Source organism: Haliotis rufescens, unplaced genomic scaffold (assembly GCF_023055435.1).
Source record: "Haliotis rufescens isolate VD_foot unplaced genomic scaffold, xgHalRufe1.0.p SCAF_9, whole genome shotgun sequence".
Lineage (NCBI taxonomy): Eukaryota > Metazoa > Mollusca > Gastropoda > Lepetellida > Haliotidae > Haliotis > Haliotis rufescens.
The window spans coordinates 22,346,548-22,370,753 of record NW_025964383.1 but is presented as its reverse complement, the minus strand read 5'-3'; the positions used below and the strand labels follow the sequence as shown (position 1 = coordinate 22,370,753).

The following is a 24,206-nucleotide window of genomic DNA, read 5'->3' as shown; positions in this document are numbered from 1 at the left end:
AGATTGTTTAGCTTCATAAACTGTTCATTTGAAACATGTCAGACAGCTTTGACATCATTGATGACTTAGTCTTATGAGATGTGTAAACCTTAGGGGAAATGAGCTCAAATAAATACAGAAACAGAGGGTCTAGAATTGCCACAGTGTTAGGACCGAAAGTCTATTTAGGATTTAAATTGTGATTAAGGAAGTAGAGGGTAGAGAGAGAACAAGATAACAAATCTAAACCAAAACTACCTGCCAAACAAGTGCTAGTTCGTTCGTAACCGTAATCCGTCACAAACTGTGTGTGTTCGATGAAGGAAATACAGCCCTTCAGATCTTTGTTTACTGAATACACCTTGACCTATAATTTATAAGATATTGAAGCTACATGTCCGCCCATAGTTTCGAGGAAATGTCCTGGCTACACTTCAAGGTTTCGTGCTCAACAAATATATATGAATGTATATGATATCTCATGTTGATGTACTTTCATAATGCAATTCGACAAAGAAGATGTACAGATGCCTCGACAGCATTTTTGGCAGTCAACTACAAGTACAGGTAAACATGACTATTAATGCTCATGTGTGACAGGTTGCCCATACCTCGCCGTCACATCTGTACACAAAGCAAGTGCATAGTCTAAACTAGGCTACATTTGCATTTCTTTAGCCGTTTACAGATGCCTCGACAACATTTTTCACACATGAATGACTGCAACCTTGGCTCTCAACTAGTACAGGTAAACATGGCTATTAATGCTCATGTGTGTCAGGTTGCCCTAACCTCGCCGTCGTATCTGTACACAAAACAAGTGCATAGTCTAAACTAGGCTACATATGCATTTCTTCATAAATCCTTCATAAATCATATTTTTGCCATTCATTTCACATATGCCTCGGTAGAATTGAGGTAGGGGAAGGACTTCTGGTCAGATGGTTATATCCCATTAGTTAGACGTCCCATTAGTTAGACGTCCCAATTGTTAGACATTTTTATTTAGGCAAAGAGGGAATATACCTACAGGTGTAATGGATCAGTCCTAATTAGATAAAAGTACTGCTTAGGGATATGGGGACTCACAGTTGAGGGAGTATATATGTTATAATTTCGTTTAATTAACCTAAATTACCTTACTCTCAGCACAGGTTCAATAGGCATGAGATTAACTATGTAAACTATGGAGTAGCTTAATTGTCTCACTGTATGATCAGTTGAAGGAGTTGAGTTTAGATTATCTACTCATCAAACAAATAAATATGATATTTGGGTACGTATCATTGTCAGTATCGATATGGCTGGTTTAAGGAAAGAAGAGTAAATCACCTCTCGGCGTGGAAGTAAGCAGTTGATATTAGATGGATATATTTACAACAGAAACCGCGAGAGGCAAACCTTACACATTGGAGATGTGTCGTCAAGACTTGCAATGAGAAATGTACGACTGTCGGCGATAAATAAACTGTAACAGTTATTAAATGTAAAGTGTACATTACCAAAAACTGTCACAAAGTGTTGTTACAAACTGTATAAAATTTATCAAATGTAAAGTGCCATTAAATGTTAAGTATAATATTAAAGTATCTATTTAAAGCTACTTTGCTTTGTTTGTCAGATCTTATCTGGACTATTCCATTTTAAAGTCTGAGGTAACAAGCATAAGGATGAGTGTGCACTCAACCGTTTAAAGTATTGTTATAAGCTGTCTAACTATTGGGACGTCTGACTAATGGGAGGACACCGGTCAGATAACAAGGTGAGGTGAGGTGAGGTGAAATTGGGTTTAACGTCGCGTCCAAGATTATTGCGCTTATATAGCGACGTTCAGATAACAAGGTATTCAGATATCCAGAAACTCGTTTATCCGGACAACATTTTAGATAAGCGAGGTTCGATTGTATAGCGCGTGATACATGACAAAACAGATGTGATAGGACCTGATTCGCACTTGCTGAAGGGATACAATGGACCCTGATCATAATACATTGGTTACTTATTATTATTATTAAACATATTGTATTGTCCAAAAAGACAAAGGGATTGGGCACAAGTGCAGCACTTATTACCACCTTCTCCCTATATACAGTTATACATAATATTGCATAATGAAAATTAACATTTTACTGTTGAAGCATCACATTGTGGAAACATAGTGCGCAATAAATATACAGTGCTCATATGAAGGATATGTACAAAGTGCTGGAAAGTGAAGACAGTGTGCATCTCATACATATGCTAATATTATACATGTTAGTGTTGTATATAGATTTAACAATATTAATGATTAACAGTTTGGAAACAATAATATGCTAGCTACTGAATCTGTTAGTCGTTTCTATAAATTTGTGTACAGACAAGAATATTTTTGTATTCAGGAAAACATCTAAGTTTGGATCACAAAAGTTTTAGTTTCTATTTAGAGTTTTTTGTCCTCCAAGATTATCGATAGCTGTCAGTAATGTCTCCCTAATATCATCATATAAGGTACATTGGAAGAAGAAATAGAATGAATTTTCACAAGGAGCTCCGCATTTACAGGAAATAGTGTCAGATAATTACCACGAAACAGGTTGGAATTTAGTGTGCTACAATTGTGTCTCAATCTAGTGTGCAATATGTTTGTAGAACCGCAATTATAGTGCATAGGTGGTGATGTAGGCTGCTCAGATGCGACAGCTTTAAAATAAGATATTGACGGACTATCCCTGATTCCTGATGATAGATTATTCCATTGGCCTAATGTATCTATAATATAAGACCTTTTAAACGTAGATGTCCGTGCAAATGGAACTACATAATCATGGCGGTTTCTGAGATTATAACTGACCTTCTGTGACACAGCTGGTGGTATAAGATCAGTTACATATGAAGGACATGGCTTATTTATTATTTTATACATAGTTACAAGTTTGTTGACGTTTCTTCTATACGCTTGTATATATGTATCCACGTCACACACACCTAGAACAAGTACACTTATTTGAATATTACTAATATTACATGAATGTTACTGAGCAGTCAGAGTTTATATTTTTGCGCTTAATCAGCAACATTAAGCCTTTCACGTATATTACAACTTTGTAAGTTAACTTTCCTTTCCAGAAATACCATAGCATGGTGACAGAGATGAACTTCTACACCAAGAGATGTGTCATTGACTAAAATCTGCTTTGTTAATTTGATTTCAAGAGATAGCCTTCACCTGGAAGGAATTTATATTTGTATTATTTAAATTTTTCTTTTCATATATATCCCTCTGAATTTTGGGTTTTGAAATAGCATGTCGCAGAAATAACTCCTGTTGGACCCTTAGACTTGCAAGAATACGCTTGTGCTTCTTGCTTTGTCAGACCAAACCCATACTGTTGAATTTCACAAAAGCTTTAAAAGGGTTAAAGCTATTTTTGGAAGTATAAATGGGTTGATTGGTGACTACCACAGAAGAAGCAAATGGAGTTATGTCCGATGAAATTCTCTATTTTGACTTGTGCTGATCGTTTCCGTGTTTTTCGGGTTTAACAACTAACTTGCCTTTGCGTGTGTTTGTTCCACCGGTGGTGCAGGATACGCTCACCTCTATGCAAACACCTGTTATCCTCACTGTTTGATAGTAGTTTATACACGTTAGTATGTATAAAGGTATGTCATCTTAATATATCACTTCTGTTATCCCTCTTTTTGAGGTGTACTACAAACATAAATCAAAGTTTCTTTTGAGCTATCATGAATATCATAAAATACTTAGCAAGTCTATGCTTATCATTCCCTCTACTACTACCAAAGGCTCTAATTGTGGCTAATTGTTACATATTCTTCACGAATACTGTAAATCATGAAACGTGTAACCAAATTAATGCGAGTTTAGACCGCTGGCTAGACTAACATCTAGTTTCTGAAATGAACATATTTTACAAAAATAAAAACAATTGTTTGATTATATTGATAAAATATATAACTGCAGTAATCTAGTCTTGCCAAATATGATTGACTTGCATCGGTTGTATTGGACTTATTTGTTTCAGGAACTGTATGACAGGCCTAAAATGCGTCACGAAAGTAATGCGATTAACTTTGCTTTTGACCTGTAAAAGCTAACCAGCAAGCGAAAACACGGCGTTGTTTACAATGAACGCATGTCTAAACAAACATCCTTTTTTTATATACTTAAGTAGAAGTATCACGATGGACAGTGCATACAACTGTTTGGCAAACAATGTAAAGCAATATTTTAGATTCAGAATCAACATACCATGACATAACAGAAACATATATATTAAATTGTATATATTCATATTTGCCGCTATTCACGATAAATATATTTACCGTCACTGTTTAAAACTACTCTGAACTACTTGTATGTATAGATCATCTTATTTGTAAACAGGAGACGGACGTATTATATATCTAACAGTTACAAAAGTCTGCTGAAATCTTCTATTTCTTTATTATGTAAAATGCTGTCCACATGAATAAATGCCAATTATTTCATAACACTCCAAATATAGTTGTCATAATGAACATAGTTTTAAAGTATATTTGTCACATGCAATAATACTGTCCGGTATTATTAGTAATATTTTCAATATCAACCACATATTGTGAGAATCCAGTAAAAAGGAACTGAGTAAATCAGTGGTAAAATCTATCCATATATACAAATGTGTATATTTTTGGATATACCATATATATAAAATTGTATATTTTTGGATATACCATATATGCAAATTGTATATTTTGTATATATTGGAATTTTCCCTTGTGATACTTTCACTGGCCACTGACAAAGATTAGCAGTATTAGAATAAGAAATTAAATCCAGTATGACGTGATGATGTGTAAGCATACAGAAAACTAAGAGAGCCCAACTTACTTCAGTTTCTGTACCGTACTTGCGCTTACATCCTTTTGCATCCTGCGTATCATTCAACCTGTCGGATCGACTTGTCCCGGGTAGTGAATAATCTTAAACATCACGACTGTAAAACAAAGTTGCTTACTTACTTACTTACTTACTTACTTACTTACTTACTTACTTACTTACTTACGTGTGGTTAAAGCGTTCGCTCGTCACGTCGAAAAGACCCGGGTTCGATTCCCGACATGGGTACAATGTGTGTGTGAAGCCCATTTCCGGTGTCATTGCTGGAATATTGCTGAAAGCGGCGTAAAACCATACTCACTCACTCACTCACTCACTCACTCACAACATTTCTGATAGGGACTATGTTGAGATTGTAGAGGGAAAAGGGCTTCACTTTGAGCACCTTGATTTCTTTAATTACAGCGATCTGAGACACTATAAAGTGGTATTTAGGTGGATATAATACTAATCTATAGATGTGAATCCATTTGATGATACATCTGTAAGGTTTAAGTTGATTTTGACAGCCCGGGCCAAGTCGGACCGAAAACTTATGACAGAGATTTTCTTAAGAAAATACAGTAGAAATGCTTGACTTTGAGCACCTTGTTTTCTTTAAATACGATGTACCGTGACATTATAAAGTGGTATATAGGTAGATATAACACTAATCTATAGATGTAAACACATTTGAAGATACGTCTGTGTGTTTAAAGTTGATTTTGACCGCCCGGGCCAAGTCGGACCCAACACAAGCCAAACACTTCTGATAGAGACTATGTTGAGAATGTAAAGGGAGAGAGGTTCACTTTGGGCCCCTTCTTTTCTTTAAATACGATGTACCGTGACATTATAAAGTAGTAAATAGGTAGATATAACACGTGGTCTGTGCAACCCAAGAGGGGGCTTTAGGGGTTGCTTATATAGAATTTGGGAATTTTGAGATTTGGAATAGATGCCGATGGGGTTGGGGAGGAGAACTAAGGGAGCTGGGTATGGTGGATGTTTGTTTGTTTATGTGATTTTGATTTGGTAGGTGGTTATTGTGTTTTTAGATGCGTTTTGTTAGTTTCGTTTTGATTAAGAATACGCCTAAGGCCTTGAAGTTTTCTAATTTATTTTGTGGGTTTAGTATTGCTTCTAGAGTGAGAGCCTTGTTTATATTGAGGGTGGTTTGTAATGCGGTTCGATGTGTTTGGTAGTGTGTGCAGTGGATGAGTGCGTGTTCTGGGTTTTTCTAGTTGTTTGCAGTGTGGGCAGTTACCTGTAGTGTGGTTTTTTTTAAAAATTTAGGTGGTCATTTAGGTTGGTGTGTCCATTTTGGGAGTTTAGTGATTACTCTGTCGATTTTTTTTGATGGATGGAGAATTTTCGGTTTGGTTAGTGGTTCGCTGAGCACTTTTTTGATTTGGCTATTTGAGTTTAGATATAGGTTATTCCATTTTTGTGATTTTTTGCTTGTTTACACTTTTAATTTCTGATTTTGAGATGGGTAAGTTTAAGCTTATTTCTGGGATTTTGAGGGATAGTTTAGCTGCTTTATCGGCGTTTTCATTACCGTATATTCCTACGTGGGCGGGTATCCACAAGAAGGTTATTTGTTTGCCTGCCTTAGTTAGGTCGTTGGAGCTTTTAAGTATTTGATTTATTAATTTAGGTCGGTTTTTTGTATTTTTGTTTTGGAGGGCTTGCAGTCCACTTAGGGAGTCGGTAAGTATTACGATTTTTTTGTGGTTTTTGGATTCTTGATTATGGAGGGCTGAGGCCATGCCCATTAGTTCTGCCGTGAATATTGTTTGGTTGTTTGGGAGTCGGAAGGATTGTGTGGTTTTAGTTGGTTGTGTGGTTATGGACTCCGAAACCTGTGTGTTTGGAGGTCGGATCTGAGGATCCGTCCGTGTAAATGTGACACCAATTTGGCCAATTTTCGTGTATGTATGCTAGTGTGGTAGTTTAAGCTATGTTTGGGTCGGTTTGTTTATTTATTTGGCTAGCTAGTGTTGTGTCTATTTTGGGTATTTGAAGTTTAGGGGTGAAGATATTTGATTGTTTGCAGTTTTGTTTAAGATTTTTAATTTGGTGTTCATTTAGGTAGTTTGTTATTCTTTGGGATATTGGGGTAAGTAAGGGGTGTTTACGAGCTAGAGCTTGGATTTTGGGGCTGATGTTTTGGTTTATTAAGTTTTGGATGAGAGGGTTTGATTGGGACGCGGCCCAGAAATTTGAGCTTAGCTGTTCCCTGCGTAGACTTAGTGGCATTTCTCCTGTTAAGGCCTGAAGTGAGGTGTAGGAGGTGCCATGTTGGGTGCGTGTAATTAGTTTGAGAGCCTGATATTGTATTGAGTCAAGTTTTTTAGATAGAGAGTTGTTTAGGTCGTTGTATATGGAGCAGCCATAGTCTAGTTTTGATCTAATTAGTGATATGTAGAGAGGGAGGAGGGTATCTTTGGAGGCTCCCCAGTTAGAGCCAGTTAGGCATCTTAGGGTGTTTAGGTCTTTACTGCATTTAGTTGTTAGGTTTTGGATGTGAGCATCCCAGGTGAGATGTTCATCGAAAATAAGTCCTAAGAATTTGGTTTGTTTTTGAAATTTGATTGTTTGATTGTTTAGCTGGAGGATGGGGGAGGCGGGTTTCATGTTTTTATGTTTGAATACTATTCCTGTTGTTTTTTCTGAGTTAAGGGAGAAGCCCCATTTGTCAGCCCATTGTTATATTTTATTAAGAGATTTTTGGAGTAAATTTTGGGCCATTTTCATGCTTTTAGTGCGGATCCAGATGGCTCCATCATCCGCGAATTTTGATGTGTTTACTTTAGGGGATAGGCCCTCGAAAAGATCGTTTATCATTATATTGAAGAGGGTGGGGCTGAGGATACTGCCCTGTGGAGTGCCATTTTCTAGGGGACATTGGTCCGATAGAGTTTGGTCTATACCCACGGTTATTTTACGATTTGTTTAGGAAGCTCTGGATGTAGTTTATTATCTGACCTTTGAGTCCTATTTTTTCTAGTTTTTGTATTAGCCCATTGTGCCATACCATGTCGAAAGCTTTAGAGAAGTCTAAGAAGATGCCTGTGGTATATTGTTTATTTAGTTGTCCTGTCTTAATATCTTGTTCTAGTCGGGCGAGGTTATCTAGGGTTGAGCGGCCAGGAGTGAAACCGCTTTGATCTGGGTTTATGATGTTATTTTGTGTTAAGTAATGTTGAAATCTATTTTTAGCCATTGATTCCATTACTTTACATAAGTTTGAAGTTAGGGATATTGGTTTATATGAGTTAGCTTGATTAGCTGGTTTATTAGGTTTAGGGATTGGTATGACTAGGGCCTGTCTCCAGGGAGAGGGAACCTGTCCGTTTAGGTAGATGAGATTGTATAGTTTGAGTAGTGCATGGAGTAGTTTTAGGGGGAGTTTTTTAATTATTTGGTAAGAAGTTAGGTCTAATCCTGGGGCTGTGCCCTTTTTCCTGTTTTGGATTACGTAGAGGAGCTCCTCCATTGTGTAGGGTTGATTTATTTCTAGATTGTTATTGTTTGGTTCTTTTGTGGGTTTGTTTTCTGTTTTAAGTTTATCTTGGAATTTTTGACTGAAGTTGGTGTTACTGCTAACGGCCGAAAAGTAGTTGGCGAGATTATTTGCTTTTGGGCGGGGTTGGTAGAGTTGTCAATGTTAGGTGTGATTTTTTATGTCGTTTTAAGCCTCTAATGGCGTGGAATTTGCGCCAGACCATTCTGGCATCTGTACGGTTATTTATACCTTCACAAAAAGAATTCCAGTCTCTACATTTGGCTATTTGGACTAGTTTTTGAACCTGGTGGTTTAGTTCGTGGGCTATGTTTAAATATTTGTAGTCGCGTTTTCCTTTATTGAAGGCTGATTTACGTTTTCGTCTAGTTTGTTCTATTTCCACATTCCACCATGGTACGGTCGGTTTGCCTGTCTGTTGGAATTTTGGTTCTTGGTTTTCTGTTTGGATTGGTACGTTTGTATTTCCTATGGTTATGACTGCAATATGAGACACTAAAGTGTTATATAGGTAGATATGATATTTTAATTAGTCTATAGATGTAAAGTATGTGTTGTAATTTTAGAAGCGCTTTGACAATTATTTAAACGTGTCGTGTCAGTCCTATGACATTCGCGAATATCCACTTGCAGAAAACATCCTGTGTTGGTTTAACATGAATTAGTAAAGGTTAATTAGGTATGCCAAACACGTTAATTTATTAAAGAAGAGTAGTCAAAACACTGTCATTTCGAATTCCTGCCCAGGACATCACACCCCTACACGCTAAGGTCGGTGAGAAAACTTCTCATCAAAGAAAAGACACAGTCAAGACACTGACTTTTTGGTATGAACTCTCGGTATGTAGCTATAATTATCAGTTTATTACATTGCTGAAGATACATTTTGATTCAAACTCAATGAAATAAGCAAAACTATCCGTTTCTGGACATTTGAGATCTGCCTAGATATGCACGTTTCGTTTTATTATTCTGCAATCCATTTTTAGTATTACCCGCTGGCCCGGCCCGGCCCGACTTTTCTTGGCCCGACTTTTAGGCAATCCCCCAAGGCTCGCTAAATACAATGTTTATTCCTAATGCAGGATATTTACCATCCCCAAACACACTCGCGTGATAACCTCTATTGATCTGTACGAACAGGTGATAAATATTTTAGGTGACTGAAATGGCCACCTGTTTCAAAACGATACATATTCATATATTATAGTACCAAAAGAACATTCATATTTAATATTGTAAAAGCATTTTCACAATTGGTATGCTATCTAGATTAAGTTTAGACAGCATTACAACAATACTTTAGTACCCATGTTTCCATCTGTTAATAATAAAGTATGTAATTGGCTGAAATCAAGATTCAAGGTCATTATTTAAAGCAGAAGCAGTATTTTATTCAGGTGTCTACTTTAAACGCAATTGGTACTAATAAACGGACAGCATATCAACTCACACATAGCACTTGTTACTTATGACCTACATTGGACGTTCGGGTGCTAACGAACGCTATGTCAACTTCCGCCGGCAGAGGGCGCGGTTTTCAAAATGGGGTTGTAGACTGATTTAAGTAGTGTTGAACTGTTGAACATTGTGTATGTAAAGTATTATTGTTAATAATAAAGATAAACTAAGTTGTATATGTTATATCTTCTTATCCACAAGTTGCCACCGAACAGTTAGGTTAGGTTATTTGTTGTTTAACGCCGCACTCAGGACTATTCAAGCTAAATGACGGCGGTCTGTAAATAATCGAGTCTGGACCAGACAATCCAGTGATTGACATCATGAGCATCGATCCACGCAATTGGGATACGATGACATGCATCAACCAAGTCAGCGAGTCTGACCACCCGATCCCGTTAGTCGCCTCTTACAACAAGCATAGTCGTCTTTTACGGCAAGTAAGGGTTGCTGAAGACCTATTCTACGCCGGATCTTCACGGATCCCACCGAACAGTGATTGCGTATCATATGACTTGACAAAATATCTTATTCCCTTAGCAATCCATATTTATTTAATTTCAGTATGTTCTGGACAGTTATCAAGGTGAATAAATTAAATAGCTAATTAAATCGGATGAGACATATCACGATGTTGTCAAAACGGCAGGAAAAACGTCTCATAAATCACGTCAAAATAATTTATTACCCATGGGGGTTACAAATAACCGAGTTATTAAATAACGTATGTGTACTGGTGCAATATCGTTCACACAATCGGGTATATTGTTTGTGTCATCCGGACGGCATTGTTGGCGTAATTCCAATCTTATTCTGACACAAGAAATGACATCATAGCTGAAGAGGTCATTCAACGGTAGTCAATAAACAAAACAACAAACCAAAACACCAACAAATTACAATGTTTTAGATTTATTTAAGAAAAGACAAACACCTATGAAAATGCATGAATTTACCTGTTTCTAAATGTAGCTAAAACAATTGGGTTTTACAAGTCTTCCCATAAATGTAATCACTAATGTGTAGGTATTAAACTTTACCATTGAGTGCATGTATCTGTAACATGTTCTCCCATGTCGAAAATGTAATGTTCACAGGCCCCCGCATTTGTCCAAATCCTCCATTTTTGTCCTTACTCCTCAGTATGCGCCGAGGCGCTGGAAAGCGAACACGGCATGCGTTTCATTGACTTGGAAATATTCGGAGACACTCGCTTGCGCATCGGCACCGAACGGCTTATTGAACACCACCTGCGGTCTAACTTCACTAGCTTTAAAACAGGTAGGTGGGGTGAAATGGTGCACATGTGTTTAAGGCAACTGCACTGCAACACGTGTGATGTGTGTGTGCCATTCTATAGTACTAACTCACTGAGAAACCCCACTCACACACAGTGTACTGACTGACACAGTATACTAAACAATCCTTGATTTATCCAACTAATGCCGGGCGACAAGAAGGGTTACAAGAACAATCTTTTCACTTCTGGTATGTCACGACCAGGAATCGAACCACTGACCTTCCTCTCTCTCCGGGTAGACACTCTATCCACAAGACGATCAGCTTTGAACAGGAAAATCCAAGGCATCTGGAGCAAAGTTGTATTTTCTTCCAGTTTAATGCCATCACTTTAGGCTTGGTACTTGCATGTTGTTTGAGGTTGTAGTACGCATGCCTTTGCCTGAACCAAAGGTGATGGCATCAGGTTGAATATGCATGATGGTGTACATAATTTCTGAGACCTTGAGGAAAATGCGCTGAAGGGTCTGCTTCTGTTTTTGCAAGAAGTTGCAAATGCTTTCTTGAATAAGTCTAACATAATAGTTTTTAGAAACGGTGGTTACTTACGCAGTGTAGAAAGTGGCTGTATTCAGGAGTTGAAATGAAAACTGTAACCTATCATAAATATCTAGGTATTATTTTCTGAGAGATTAGTGTGGTCAAGCGCTTGTGAAACCCTATCTATTCAACCCAGAATGCCTAGCATGCCTATTCATAGACTATTGAGGAGTTATAAAAATTTACCTTTTCATGCTTTTCAAACAATATTTCATACTAAGATATGACTAATTTTAGTGTGTAGCAGAAATCAAGGGATTCACTTTAAGGGAAGCCTTAGTCTCGGTGTTTCCAAACGGTCGTCAAGTGGTGTCGTTATGGGGCATGTTGGAAGGAGTCACTTATGTGTCCATTTTTATAGTCGTTGCATAGGTTATTGGTGTAGACTTACCAGATGCTGAAACGTTTTGATGATAATGGGAAAATAAACTGGGTCTCTCATATGTTAGTACCTAAATTAATGTTCAAGAAGGGTTTTTCATGTCTGGCTTACTCAAGATATATCTTAATATGTTCAAGCAAAGATGTAAGGATATCAAAAGTATAGGTAATGGGGGTTCTGGCTCACTGCCACTGGAGTCAGATTTATATACCTATACCACTACTACAGAAAGAATTTTTTATGCAAAAACGATGATGCGATTCAAGAGGGCGTCTTTTTCTTCTTTGGCACCCCCAATTTCGGCATCCCCTACAATATCTTTTTCCCACTAGAGCAATAGGATATGCACATAGCATACAACCGTGCCTAACAAATTCCCAATTGAACATTTGTGCCCAACTTCAACTACAAAATAATCGCAATGAATCCTATTGCTCTAGTGGAAAAAATATTGTAGGGGGTGCTGAAATTGGGGGTGCCAAAAAAGAAAAAGACGCCCTCTTGACATAAAAAATTCCCTCCGTAGTAGTAGTGGTAAAGGTATATAAATCTGGCTTCAGTGGAAGTGAGCCAGAACCCCCATTACCTATACTACTATATCGTTTCAGAATTGGCATGATAAGATTTTAAGCTCTTCCTTTTTGAATTTGTATAGTGGTTATAAGTGTCCTAGAAGTTGAAAAAATATGTAAAACTGAATTATTCAATTGTAAGGATTCATTGCGATTGTTTTGTAGGTTTCGTTCGCCGTCCCATAAGTTGAAACGATTTAAGATTCAAATTGATCCGAAAATGTTGTTATGCACACATTGTAATGGCAATCGTACTGAAGACGGGTTCCTTTATTCCTTGTATGTCCCCATCATGTCAAGCAAAGAAAACTTTATACCACTTGATTATACCTATCCTAGTAGAGATATGTCTTACACCTAAATGGAATTTACATATATAACTATTGGGAAGTGTAATTACAAGAAATGTGCCCATAAACGTGTGTTATTTGTGTATCTAATGAATATCAACCCACTGTAAATGATTTGTATATCTGCGCAGTACTTGGGGCCAAAGGTCTGCAATACAAATAAACCTGTCACTTGCACACGCTTTTCTACTTTGCATAACAGAATAACAAAATATGATTCAGTAAACGTAACAACAGGGATATTTATTCATGTATTTACAACAATGTTCTTTCATGCAATACATATGGTGGATGAATGTTGATGAGGAAGCTGACCTGATATTTACAACAGAAAATTCCATGAATTACTTGTATGATGTGTGAAATTCAGAAGCTTAGCTAGATCTACCATTCTTGAATTAGCACTATGTCATTTTGATGAAACATGAAATGCACTTCTATAAAAGATGACAAAGGAATCCTTGGAAATAATACCATCTTGCTAATCTAATTGTTCATATTAATGACACTGATGTAATAACACTGTGTGACAATAATCTTTAAATATTTCGCCTTTTTCATCATGTACAGCAAGGGCAAAATGCCTGCAAGTTCCGGTTCAAAATATTCCGCACACATGTATGGACACAGGCACCAAATTTCATGATTTGTGATGTCATTACTGCATGGCAACTTAGTATGGACATGGGGTTGCCAAGCAACTAAAAAACAATTTGTTCACCAGGTCTGTCAGGTGGCAACAAAACCTTTCATTTATTGTCCAGAATTACTCTTCCACTTTGCACACACATATGTTTCAATTTGCCTAATCCTTCATTTTCTTCATCTTTTCTGGTCTGAAAACATTAAAACATTGATTAGTTAATATATCTGGGTTAATGTTATTTTAATAAGATATTTCTTTTTCAGTAGAAAAATCTGTCAAATTAAACCTCTTGTAATCATTTATTCACATTGCATGGCTACTGCTTGGTTCGCATATAAGGGGCATCAGTATTAAGCAGTAAGCTTAAGTAAACAAGACGTCAACAGTTACAGATATAATATTTTGTAAACGTCAGAAACCTTCAAATGCAGATCTTTCAGTACTTGGTGGAATAGAAAGGCATTTACGGAATGTTCCTTTCAAAAGTTTAGTCATTGTAAGGCAACACATTTAATTACCTTCCTCTAAGAATGAACTTAAGAGAGCAGACAGCTCAGGCGAACATGAAACAACTGAGGAAGCATCGGTGGCTGACACACCCTCCCCTATTTGTGATGAGGCTGCTGATTGGCTGAGCTCACTTTCACCTGGCTGTATCCTCGTCTCACATTGGCTACTGCCACCCATAGAGGTTGCAGAGCTTGCTTCAGATTGGCTAACAAGGATTCGGGTTTGACCTGGTCGTTGGGCAGGAATTGGGGATAAGTACAAATTCAAATCAGGAGAATCATTCAATTCAAGTCCAGAAACAGTGCTAGGGCTAGTGACAGCTAATGCTATGTATACAAACATATTGAACAACTGGAGCATGAATTTCCGTCCCACTGAAACACAAGAAGCGGGGATATGAGGACACACAAAGCAAGCAAGGGAGGGAGGTCTCAAGCAGCATCCACAGGGGATAAAAGTATGCTTCCATCAATGGGGATCTCATGCCCTGTGATGACAGGTTAAAGATAGCATAGGGTAATGTGGCTATTAATCACTACATACGTTCTATTATTACAATGGTATTTCGTCATGATAGTAATACAGACACAGGATGAAAAGAATGTAGAATGAAAGTCTTAAATGAGTGGTCATTTAAGTTACTAAATGCTATTGCTCATTTGATCTAGTGGTGTAATGATACGGCAATACAGTATTGTCTCACGATACGAGGCCCACGAAACAATTCATCGATTTTCAAACCCTCTATCACCACACATACTATACATTACCTTACAAGTTATATTTGCAAAAAACACACATGGTTGTTCAACAACCAGCTAATGCAGATTCTCTAGCATTTCCCCGTTTGGCTATATTTGGCACAACATTTACAGTGCCCTCTGGCCTATATGTTTCTTCCCTACAATATCCCATTTTGATCTCTGAAATTTTAAACATGATTCATGTATGTGATTCACATGCGAAAAGAAAGAATATCATCTTTTGAAACAAAAGTGCTGTATCGGGATACGAATCATATCGCATCCATAGTATTGGGATATGTATCTTATAGCGACCCCTTCATATCGTTACACCTCTAATTTGATCATGTATCAAAACAACCCATGATCCTCAACAAATATTCAAGTAGAAAGGAAAGAAATTAGTATTTCAAAGTAAAAGGCTTACCACCACCACCACAAAACACACAATTAACATGAATGAGAGAGAGAATGAGATTCTACATCAACCTGTTTCTGTTGTTAGTGAGTTGGGTTTATGGCTGCTTGAAAAGTACATTGCATATATCTTGGCCTGTTAGCTAAGTCTTAGATAATTGCCTCGGCCACTTGTAGGGTGTTAACCAGGCATGTCATTCAAGGGTGACAAAAAAGATTGAATAGCCAGTAATTTCTAAAGCTTTTAAACCTCGGAGTCTTTCCAAGAAAACTATTGAATTGAGATAAACACAATGGAATTCCAACTTGCCAATGGTCATAACCAAATCGAACCTTTGATCAGCTGATCTGGATGGAGCTAAGGGACAAAACTCAGTCATGCCTAGTTATTCAGCCTTGCATTAAAAACTAGGTAATGATGCAGACCACAAATTTTGTTGCCTTTTGTAACAAGAATTGGGCACTGGGTTCGAAGCTATTCCACCGTGTCCATGATCACGACATCAAAGGAAGATACACAACTCCTTAGGCTAGACATTCTGTATGACAATGATTCATTACTCTCAGTTTGGTGTCTGTTGCAAAATTAATCTCTCAATATCCACATCAATCTCTTCACTCACTCACAAATGCATGTTAGTATATAGTGGAATGAAGCAGCACACCACCCACAAAATCAGACCCTCCATGCAATCTAAGTTCAAGTCATGCAATGCAAGTTCAAGTTGTGCAGCTAATGAGTTGAAGGTGCTGTGTAAGGGAACATCTGTTTCTGGAGTTGAAACCCACGATTCTTCCTACGAACACAGCTGGTGGTCAACATACACACATCAGTAAGTAAATTGATCAATGTATGTCTAACTTATCTTGATCAACTAAAAACTAACAAAAGCCATTTTCTTCAAGATTTGGAGAAAGTTTCTTTGGAAGTAACTGTTTCTATATAGTGAAGCTTGTCACATTATGCTGTACAAAACACAGTTAGATCACACATGTTGTTGCCCACTTTGACCAACAGGTCATAATATTTTCTGTTGAGACTTACCTCCCGTAGCATCGCCGTGAGAAAATATAACAGGTGTATCCATTTCATGTGAAATCATCTCTGACAACTCAGAATCTCGGGCTAAGCTCACACCCTAAAACCACAACAACAAAACATTGTCAGTTCTTTCAACACTAAAACCTATATAATTTAAGATAAACATTTGTTTGCTTGTTTGTTTCTTTGTTGTTTAACGTCGCACTCAGCAATATTCCAGCTATATGACGGCGACTAGACAATCCATAAACTGACATCATGAGCATCGATCCATTCAACTGGAATATGATGATATGCATCAACCAAGTCAGCGAGCCAGACCACCCAATCCCGTAAGTCACCTTTTACGGCAAGCATAAGTTGCAAAAGACCTATTCTACCCCAGATCTTCACGGGTCTAAAATATATTCAGTCTAAACACACATTAATGTTCTTCTGCATCCATAAAGTTTATACATATATACATTTATATACACTTCCAATCATCAATTCATTTTTAATCTCACCAATAAAGCTATTCATAATCAGTAATGATACTTTCAAAGAAACTGCTGTCACGAGCACTGTACCTCACCTGAATATGTTGTCAAAAGTATATGTCAACAAAGTCAGGCACTTAAAATATATGTGTCCATGTCGAAGTTCAGCTTCCTCGATCTTTCAATTTCAAAGGAGGAATTTACAGAGCAAAGATGCCTTTGAGAGATTTTAAGAACTGTCAAATCAAGGTAAAATGTAAAATATTGTCTAAAAGAGAACATATGTGTCAAGCCCCTCCACTAAATACACATTGACCAAATTTTGTTGTCTTTTGAACAGATGTGGCTGAGTAATGGCCACAAAACGTTTCAGCTTTCTGTGTGGACGAAGTGCAAAGGTTAAATAAGGTCAAGGTTCAACATATCACCCCAAAAAAATCGGGACATATTTCTTTGATCCCACAACTAAAGTGGGTGGACTTTCAGTTAGGTGAGTTAGCAATTGGAATGGGTAAGATATTTTGAACTACAACAAGCATGTCTTACCTCCATAAAAGATTTAGCAAACTCCTCTGCAGCAGCTACTGAGCTGAAAGCTGCCTTAAAGTCCCTCCTGACTGGCTCGTCTGTTGAGAAGTCTAGGGCACTCCACATACAGGCTCGCTTCTGATTCTCTCTGGAAATATAAACAATCATAGAGGGATGACATCAGGTGTGCAATATCGGTGACATTTCACAGGTGAGTGACATGACAAGCCAGGGGTCAATAGTGTAGGTATCTAGCCAAACCAAAAGACGCTAAGAGTTTTAGCAACTTGACTGTTACAGTGTAGGAGTTGCCATAATCTTCTCAGCAGAAAGGAGAATTCCCAAATACTGTACATACACTCATTTGACGTTTCCCCTCCCAATCCCCTTTTCAACCGCCTCCGTGGTCTAGTGGGTAGTGATTCTGTCCGAAAAGTGGAAGGTCGTGGTTGAATCCCTGGCCTCCTCATAGTTAAAGACGTTAAACAGTTGTGCTACTCGTTACCCTGTCTGATGGTCGGCATTAAGATAAAACAAGGACTGGTCAGCATGTGTGTGAGTGGGGTATCCATGTTAACTGTGGCATGGTATCTCCATGGGCTAGCTCTACGGGCCCCAACATAAGCCTAGAGATGCATGCACGCAACCACGCAGTCACACATTTTTTAGCGTCATTATTCTGCGGATATATTTTCAAGGTGAAGTATTTTTATCGGACTTACAGATTTATTGAGTGATCGCGACAAATGACCATGTTGCAGATTTTTTGTTTGTCATCTGTCTCCATGTCAATCTGGTTTCCGTTCAGGTCATCATTGTACAGAATCTTCAAGTTGCCCATTCCAAGTTTCTAGAAAGAAGACCATTCTCGTTCAAAACAACTCCAAATAACATGTTATATCAACTTGTGAATGAATTTGTGAAACCCTTGTGTGACAGGTATGTTAGTGAATGAGTGTGTTAGTATGGTTTTAAGCAGCTTTAAGCTACCTAAATAACTATATATTTGTCCATTTATATAATTTCAGGATAAAAAATGCGTCATCTTCGACTATCTTGAACTATAGAACTGTGTACATGTATCTCGAAGTTTGCCACATTAACAGTATTGAGAAGCACCAACAAGTATCTCACATGGCGTGGGAGAAATCTCTTTGATACGTGCATATGTATCACCTTTCCTTTCAACCCCATCGCAGTAACTTCCTGGTTACTAGTACATCAAAATGTGCTTATCAAAACAGGTGGGGTAGAATAGGTCTTCAGCAACCCATGCTTGTCATAAAGGGCAACTAATGGGATCGGGTGGTCAGGCTCACTGACTTGGTTTTGATTCATGTCATCATATCCCAATTGCCTAGATCAATGCTTATGATGTTAAACCCTGGATTATCTGGTCCAGACTCGATTATTTACAGACCGCCATCATATAGCTGGAATATTGCTGAGTGCAGCGTTAAACAACAAACAAACAAACAAAACATCAAAGCATGCAATTAACAAGCTTGAGATGAAAGTGGCACTTTGTTGCTTTTGTCAAGTGGACTGACTAAATAATGTACCACTCACTCAGCTGTTGATTTTTGACTGCTGTTAATGATTGCTGCTATGCCTAATAAGGATCTATACTACAAAAAGTTTGCTAAGGAACAAGTTTTGATGATATCAAAAAGTCATCCAACAAATAAAGATTTAAATACCCCGGTTACAATGAGTGGGTAACCCCTGTGAGACCTCAATCTCATGATGAACGGACAAAGGTATGCATTCATGTGCATAAGGTGCTTGAAAACCCTATGTTTTGAGGTATCATGACAGAATCGTTGCACATCATTATCAGAGAGCACACCAACATTTGCTACTGTGGACTGCAACAACTGAATGCACTTATGCTCACTCCACGTCAAAGACGTCGTTTGAGGCACGAAGATTTAGGCAGATACATGGAATCAATACCAGATGTTTGCATCAGGGACTTGCAGGCGGTAGACAGCGTTCCACCACACAGCAGGAAGTTTTCTCCTGATTGCAGCAAGACATCATCATTTTGTGTCTGCCACCACACTCAGAAATGACCTGCATAACGCCAGTAATGGAGGGAATGTATCAGACAGGCAGGCACATTTGGACTGGGCTGAAGATCACCTCAAGTGGACAGACCAGGACTGGGCTTCAGTACCATTTACTGATGAATCAAGATACTATCTTGACTTCTCAGATCGTCATGCCTGAGTGTGGTGTAGATAAGGATTTTAGGATTCCAACGTAGTCAAACATGACCGCTATGGAGGAGGCTCAATCATAATTTGGGGTAGGATCAGCAGAACGGGAAGAACCGATCTCCATGTCTACAATGAAGCACCATGACAGGTGTGCGCTTCAGGGATGACATTTTGGATGTGTAAATAAGACTGTATGCTGGAGCAAATCGGACTGGACTTCCTCCTCATGGACGTCAACGCATGATCGCATCGTGCCAGTGTCGTTAATGCCATCTTAGAGCAGCAAACCATTTTGACAAGTGATCTGACCGACTCTACATTACTGCAATACTGTGCAACACATAAAAAAAGCATCAATATCTTACCTTCCACTCATCATTCTCAAAATAAGTCAACGTAGCTCTCTTCTCAAACATGATGCTTTCTTCCTCAGAATCGTCATCTTCTTCCTCCTCCTCCTCTGTCACAGAGACGTCCTGGCTTTTGGACACAGTTGCCGAGTTGTTGGTATTCTTGGCTGGGGATGCTGGAAGTACATCAGTTCCTGTTTTAGACAATTCTTCAGGTGACAGATAAACTGTTTTATTCAAGGGTGCAGCAAAATGGTCACAGTGAGTTTGGTTTATTAAGAATCTTATAAGATCAAATGACACAAATACACTATAAGTATTAATCTTTGGTTAAACAAGAATAACACCATTCTATACGACTGAGAAAATGTTAAACAGCTATGAAAAATGATCATCCAGAAGGTTTAGATTTAATTACTTTGGTTCAATAGGTAAGAGGTAGCACCCTGACACAAAGCCTTACCAGATTCCGTTGCCCTGACCAGCTCCTGAACCTCCTCAAACTTCTTCTTGAACTGTCTGGCCAGCTCCTCTGTCTGCAACACAAGACTCACTCACATGAGATGACGACATACACAGTCAATCCTAAACAAGAACCAGGAGATGACATATCTTCTCCATTCTGGTGCAATTCAGAAATGGAGTTTGGCTACTTATACCCAACTTTTGGTACATTGCCATTGGTTACCTTCAGTTCTGTGAAGAAAAAATACATTGTTGTTCAGTATTTTTCAATATCCCAAATTATCAAAAGGCACCAGTTCACAACTATACTGGTCTGTAAAGCAAGTTCCATCTGGAAATATCCAATGGTTTGGGAGTTCTGCACCGGAAATGAGCACTATTCTCATTTTCAGTATAAGTCCAACTTGTTGTGAAAAACAAATAATTAAAGCTCCCAAATCATCAAACGGTACCAGTACACCACTAGACTGACCTGCATAGCAAGTTTCGACAAGAAATATTCAACGGTTTGGGAGTTCAGCTCAAGAAACGGAAAACTGATGGATGACAGACGGACAGACATGTTGTTCGTTATATCCCCTAGTTTTTTCAAAAAGGGATGATAAACAATGGATGTACAAGAAATAAATTATCTATAGTGCTTTACTTACAAACCCATCATTGTTTATTCTAGCAAGACCCCAGGTTGTTTGTCACAGACAGGATTTGTTTTCTATTGCTTCAAAACATGCATTTCTTTCCGTTCATAGAGGAGCCAAACAATTTAATCCAACTTGTGCAGCATAAAAATTAATTTTGTTGGTAAATCCTGAGGATAGATCATCCCTCCACCCCCAAAAGTTTGAATCTTTTCTTAACTGAAATGTAGATGCAAATTGACATCTCAAAATGTAATGCTGCCCAAGACATGTCTGTTATTTCAGTGGTGACTGACCTTGAACCTGAGGGCAAACTGTTCAACCTTAGCCTCGTTCTCAGCATAGTCTTGAGCAGTCCAGCACCAGGCTGTCTCTGACGTTGACATGGGAGACAGGGTCATATTGCCAGCTATCAGATGATTACATGCTACTTTGTGTACTTGATCTCGCTTCATCAGCAATCGGTATTTATCTACAAGGACAGAAAACAGAATGGAAAACATATATAAAGGTTTTATCATGTTATTGAAAAAAAAAAACATTCTTCAGACAGAAGAACTGAAAAACACATTTTCAAAGAGTCTACTGTTTTTTAATATTACAATACGGTTCTCGGACTAGTTTCAGTGCAACAGAAGACTAAACTTTGAACCCTGCCTTCATCATGCTTATGACAAGCATGTTTATCATATCAAAAGGTTCTCTGTTGGTTGTTTCAAGCTATATGATGGTGGCCTGTAGGTAAGAGTCTAGATGAAATATGCCAATACCCGAGATGCCAGACTCACCATCTTGTTTGAGGATCTTCATGTCTCCCACAGCTCTCTCCTTCCATTGGTTGGAATCCCGCACATATCGGAACAGCTTCGATCTCTGGCAGTACACCACCTCCCAACCTTCTTCCCCTGCAAGGACATTTACATCCACATCACATATGCAGACAAACTTTGCCAACAACAAAACAATAACTCACAAAAAAAACATAATATGAACAGGAAAGCACAATTTGGCCTTGAACTCACCTGTTTTGACTTCAACGAGTTCTGGAAGGTCAATGATGGGCTTAAAGTCAATGTCATCACTCTGCACAACATCATCATCATCAACATTGGTCCTGTTGCCTCCTGGGGAAGTCCCAAAGATCTGCTGACTTCCTCCTGACCACTGGAATGGTCGGTTCTCATCTGCCAGAAAAAAATATAGAATGTCAGGCCAAGCGCTATGCTCAATAACTTGGGAAGGGACTTCACTAAGACTCCAAACAAAGGGTACCTGGCAAGCAAAATGAAGTAGGAACTTAGTTTGTTCAAAATTGTGATATTGTATTTAAGGTACCTTTCTCCTTCAATTTAAAGGTCTATTCACATTGAATATCAATATTACATTCAGTACTGTGAACTAAGCATTAAGCCTCTTCCTCTTTATTGATCCTGCTATGAGTGAAATACACTTGACCAAGTGATCACATTAGAATCTAGATGCTACTATATATTATATCAATTAAGAGCATCCTAATTCCAATTTGGGAAATTTAGACATTAGCTTCAGACTTAGGGCAGAATAATGCTGGGAATTACATTTCTTTTTTTGGTTTGGTTTGTTGTTTAACGCCGCACTCAGCAATATTCCAGCTATATGACGGCGGTATGTAAATAATCGAGTCGGGACCAGACAATCCAGTGATTGATATCATGAGCATCGAACCACGCTATTGGGATCGATAACATGCATCAATCAAGTCAGCGAGCCTGACCATCCGATCCCGTTAGTCGCCTTTTACGACAAGCATAGTCACCTTTTACGGCAAGCATGGGTTGCTAAAGATCTATTCTACCCTGGAATCTTTGGACTTTTGGGGTTGAAAAGGCTGCAAGCAATTCTAGGACTGATGATGGTAACTGTCTACTTGCCTTTCTTGAAAGCATAACCAACTGCATCTCCCTGTGCAGCTAGGGTAGAGAAGGACATCCCTGAAGCCTGGCCGAACATGCAGAACCCTTCACTGGCACCAGTACTGCCTGCAACACCTGATGGTCAATAAGTCATTAATGCAAACATCATCGCCTTTGGTGTTTAATGCTGCATTACGTAATATTGAGGCTACATGATGGCAGCCTGTAAAACATCAAATCTGGGCCATGACAATCGAGTGATTGATATTGTGAGCAACAATCAATGCAGTTAACACCAAGTCAAAGAGTATGACCACCCAATCCATTAAGTTGCCTCTTATGAACAGCATAGGTTGCTGGGGAATTCCAACCAGGAGTCACCACAGGAATATTTGTGAATTAAAGGAACATAAAATAGGAGCATGTAACATAGAAGCTCTTCCCTGTCACCATCCAATTACTCTCATTACTTACTGCCCGCAAATCCTATCTGGTATCAGTTTCACAACGGTTGGATATTCAGTGCTAGAATTAAACGGGGACCCTGAGGTCTCCATATATTTGTATTAACATGATGATTATGACAAGGACCCACTGACTTGCATGCTTAATTCTGACACTCATCTTGATACCTTAACAAAGCTCCAGAGGACTATCAATACTGATTACTTCATTAAAGTGTAAATACTATAAACCAAAACCACTTACTACCAGCACTGCTTGAAACTTGAACTGACGCTCTTGTTGGTGCAGGACTTGTCTCCTCAGATTTTGCTGTAATGATAAACGAACCTAAATAAACTTTGGAATAAAGAAATTAAATTACCAATGTGAGATTTCAGAAAAAAAGAAGCTAGCCTAATATTACACTTATTTTTGTTAGAGAACCATAGTTTCGTCCTTTCAGACATAACCTCATGAAGACATTTGGCTTTGACCTTGCTGGGCACGCTGACTTTACTGGGGTCATAGTCCTCACAGCCAATACAGCCTGGACAAGGGGGTTTGTTTTCATAGAGGTAGAAGGACTCGGGCAACAGGTACTTCCTGGCTCTGGCCTTCTGTTCCTCTGTAGCCTCCTCCACATTAAGGAACTCCACACCTGAAGTGTCTAAGGGACACAGAACCAAGCGTCAGAAACAAGGAAGTAGAGCGGGCATCTCACGAGTAAAGTGCCTTTTATAAATCAGTGGGTGAACTGTAGGGTCAAAAATGAAAAATGGTGTTGTTGTTTTTTTTTCACAAAAAGTCCAAAGGTTACTTCTCCTCCTATATAAACATACCTTGAAGTCTATTTC

General features: G+C 38.4%; 3 protein-coding genes across 5 annotated transcripts in view; 1 reads left to right on the top strand and 2 right to left on the bottom strand.

The window, feature by feature from the left end:
- The window catches only part of LOC124120606 (RANBP2-like and GRIP domain-containing protein 8), a 229,127-nt gene that overhangs the window by 64,003 nt on the left and 140,918 nt on the right, over positions 1 to 24,206 (top strand). The gene's annotated exons all lie outside the window — the stretch shown is intronic.
- LOC124120609 (RANBP2-like and GRIP domain-containing protein 8) overlaps positions 13,194 to 24,206 on the bottom strand; it is a 302,310-nt gene continuing 291,297 nt past the window's right edge. The window contains exons 32-35 of the mRNA XM_048391239.1: positions 17,360 to 17,489; positions 16,338 to 16,431; positions 14,141 to 14,359; positions 13,194 to 13,812 (exon numbers count right to left, since the gene is read on the bottom strand). Of these exons, the coding sequence (XP_048247196.1) occupies positions 13,799 to 13,812; positions 14,141 to 14,359; positions 16,338 to 16,431; positions 17,360 to 17,489 (457 nt within the window). The 3' untranslated portion in view covers positions 13,194 to 13,798. The remainder of the gene's footprint in view (positions 13,813 to 14,140; positions 14,360 to 16,337; positions 16,432 to 17,359; positions 17,490 to 24,206) is intronic.
- LOC125371664 overlaps positions 22,210 to 24,206 on the bottom strand; it is a 151,380-nt gene continuing 149,383 nt past the window's right edge. Inside the window, exons 6-7 of the mRNA XM_048391256.1 lie at positions 23,617 to 23,682; positions 22,210 to 23,043 (exon numbers count right to left, since the gene is read on the bottom strand). Of these exons, the coding sequence (XP_048247213.1) occupies positions 22,919 to 23,043; positions 23,617 to 23,682 (191 nt within the window). The 3' untranslated portion in view covers positions 22,210 to 22,918. The remainder of the gene's footprint in view (positions 23,044 to 23,616; positions 23,683 to 24,206) is intronic.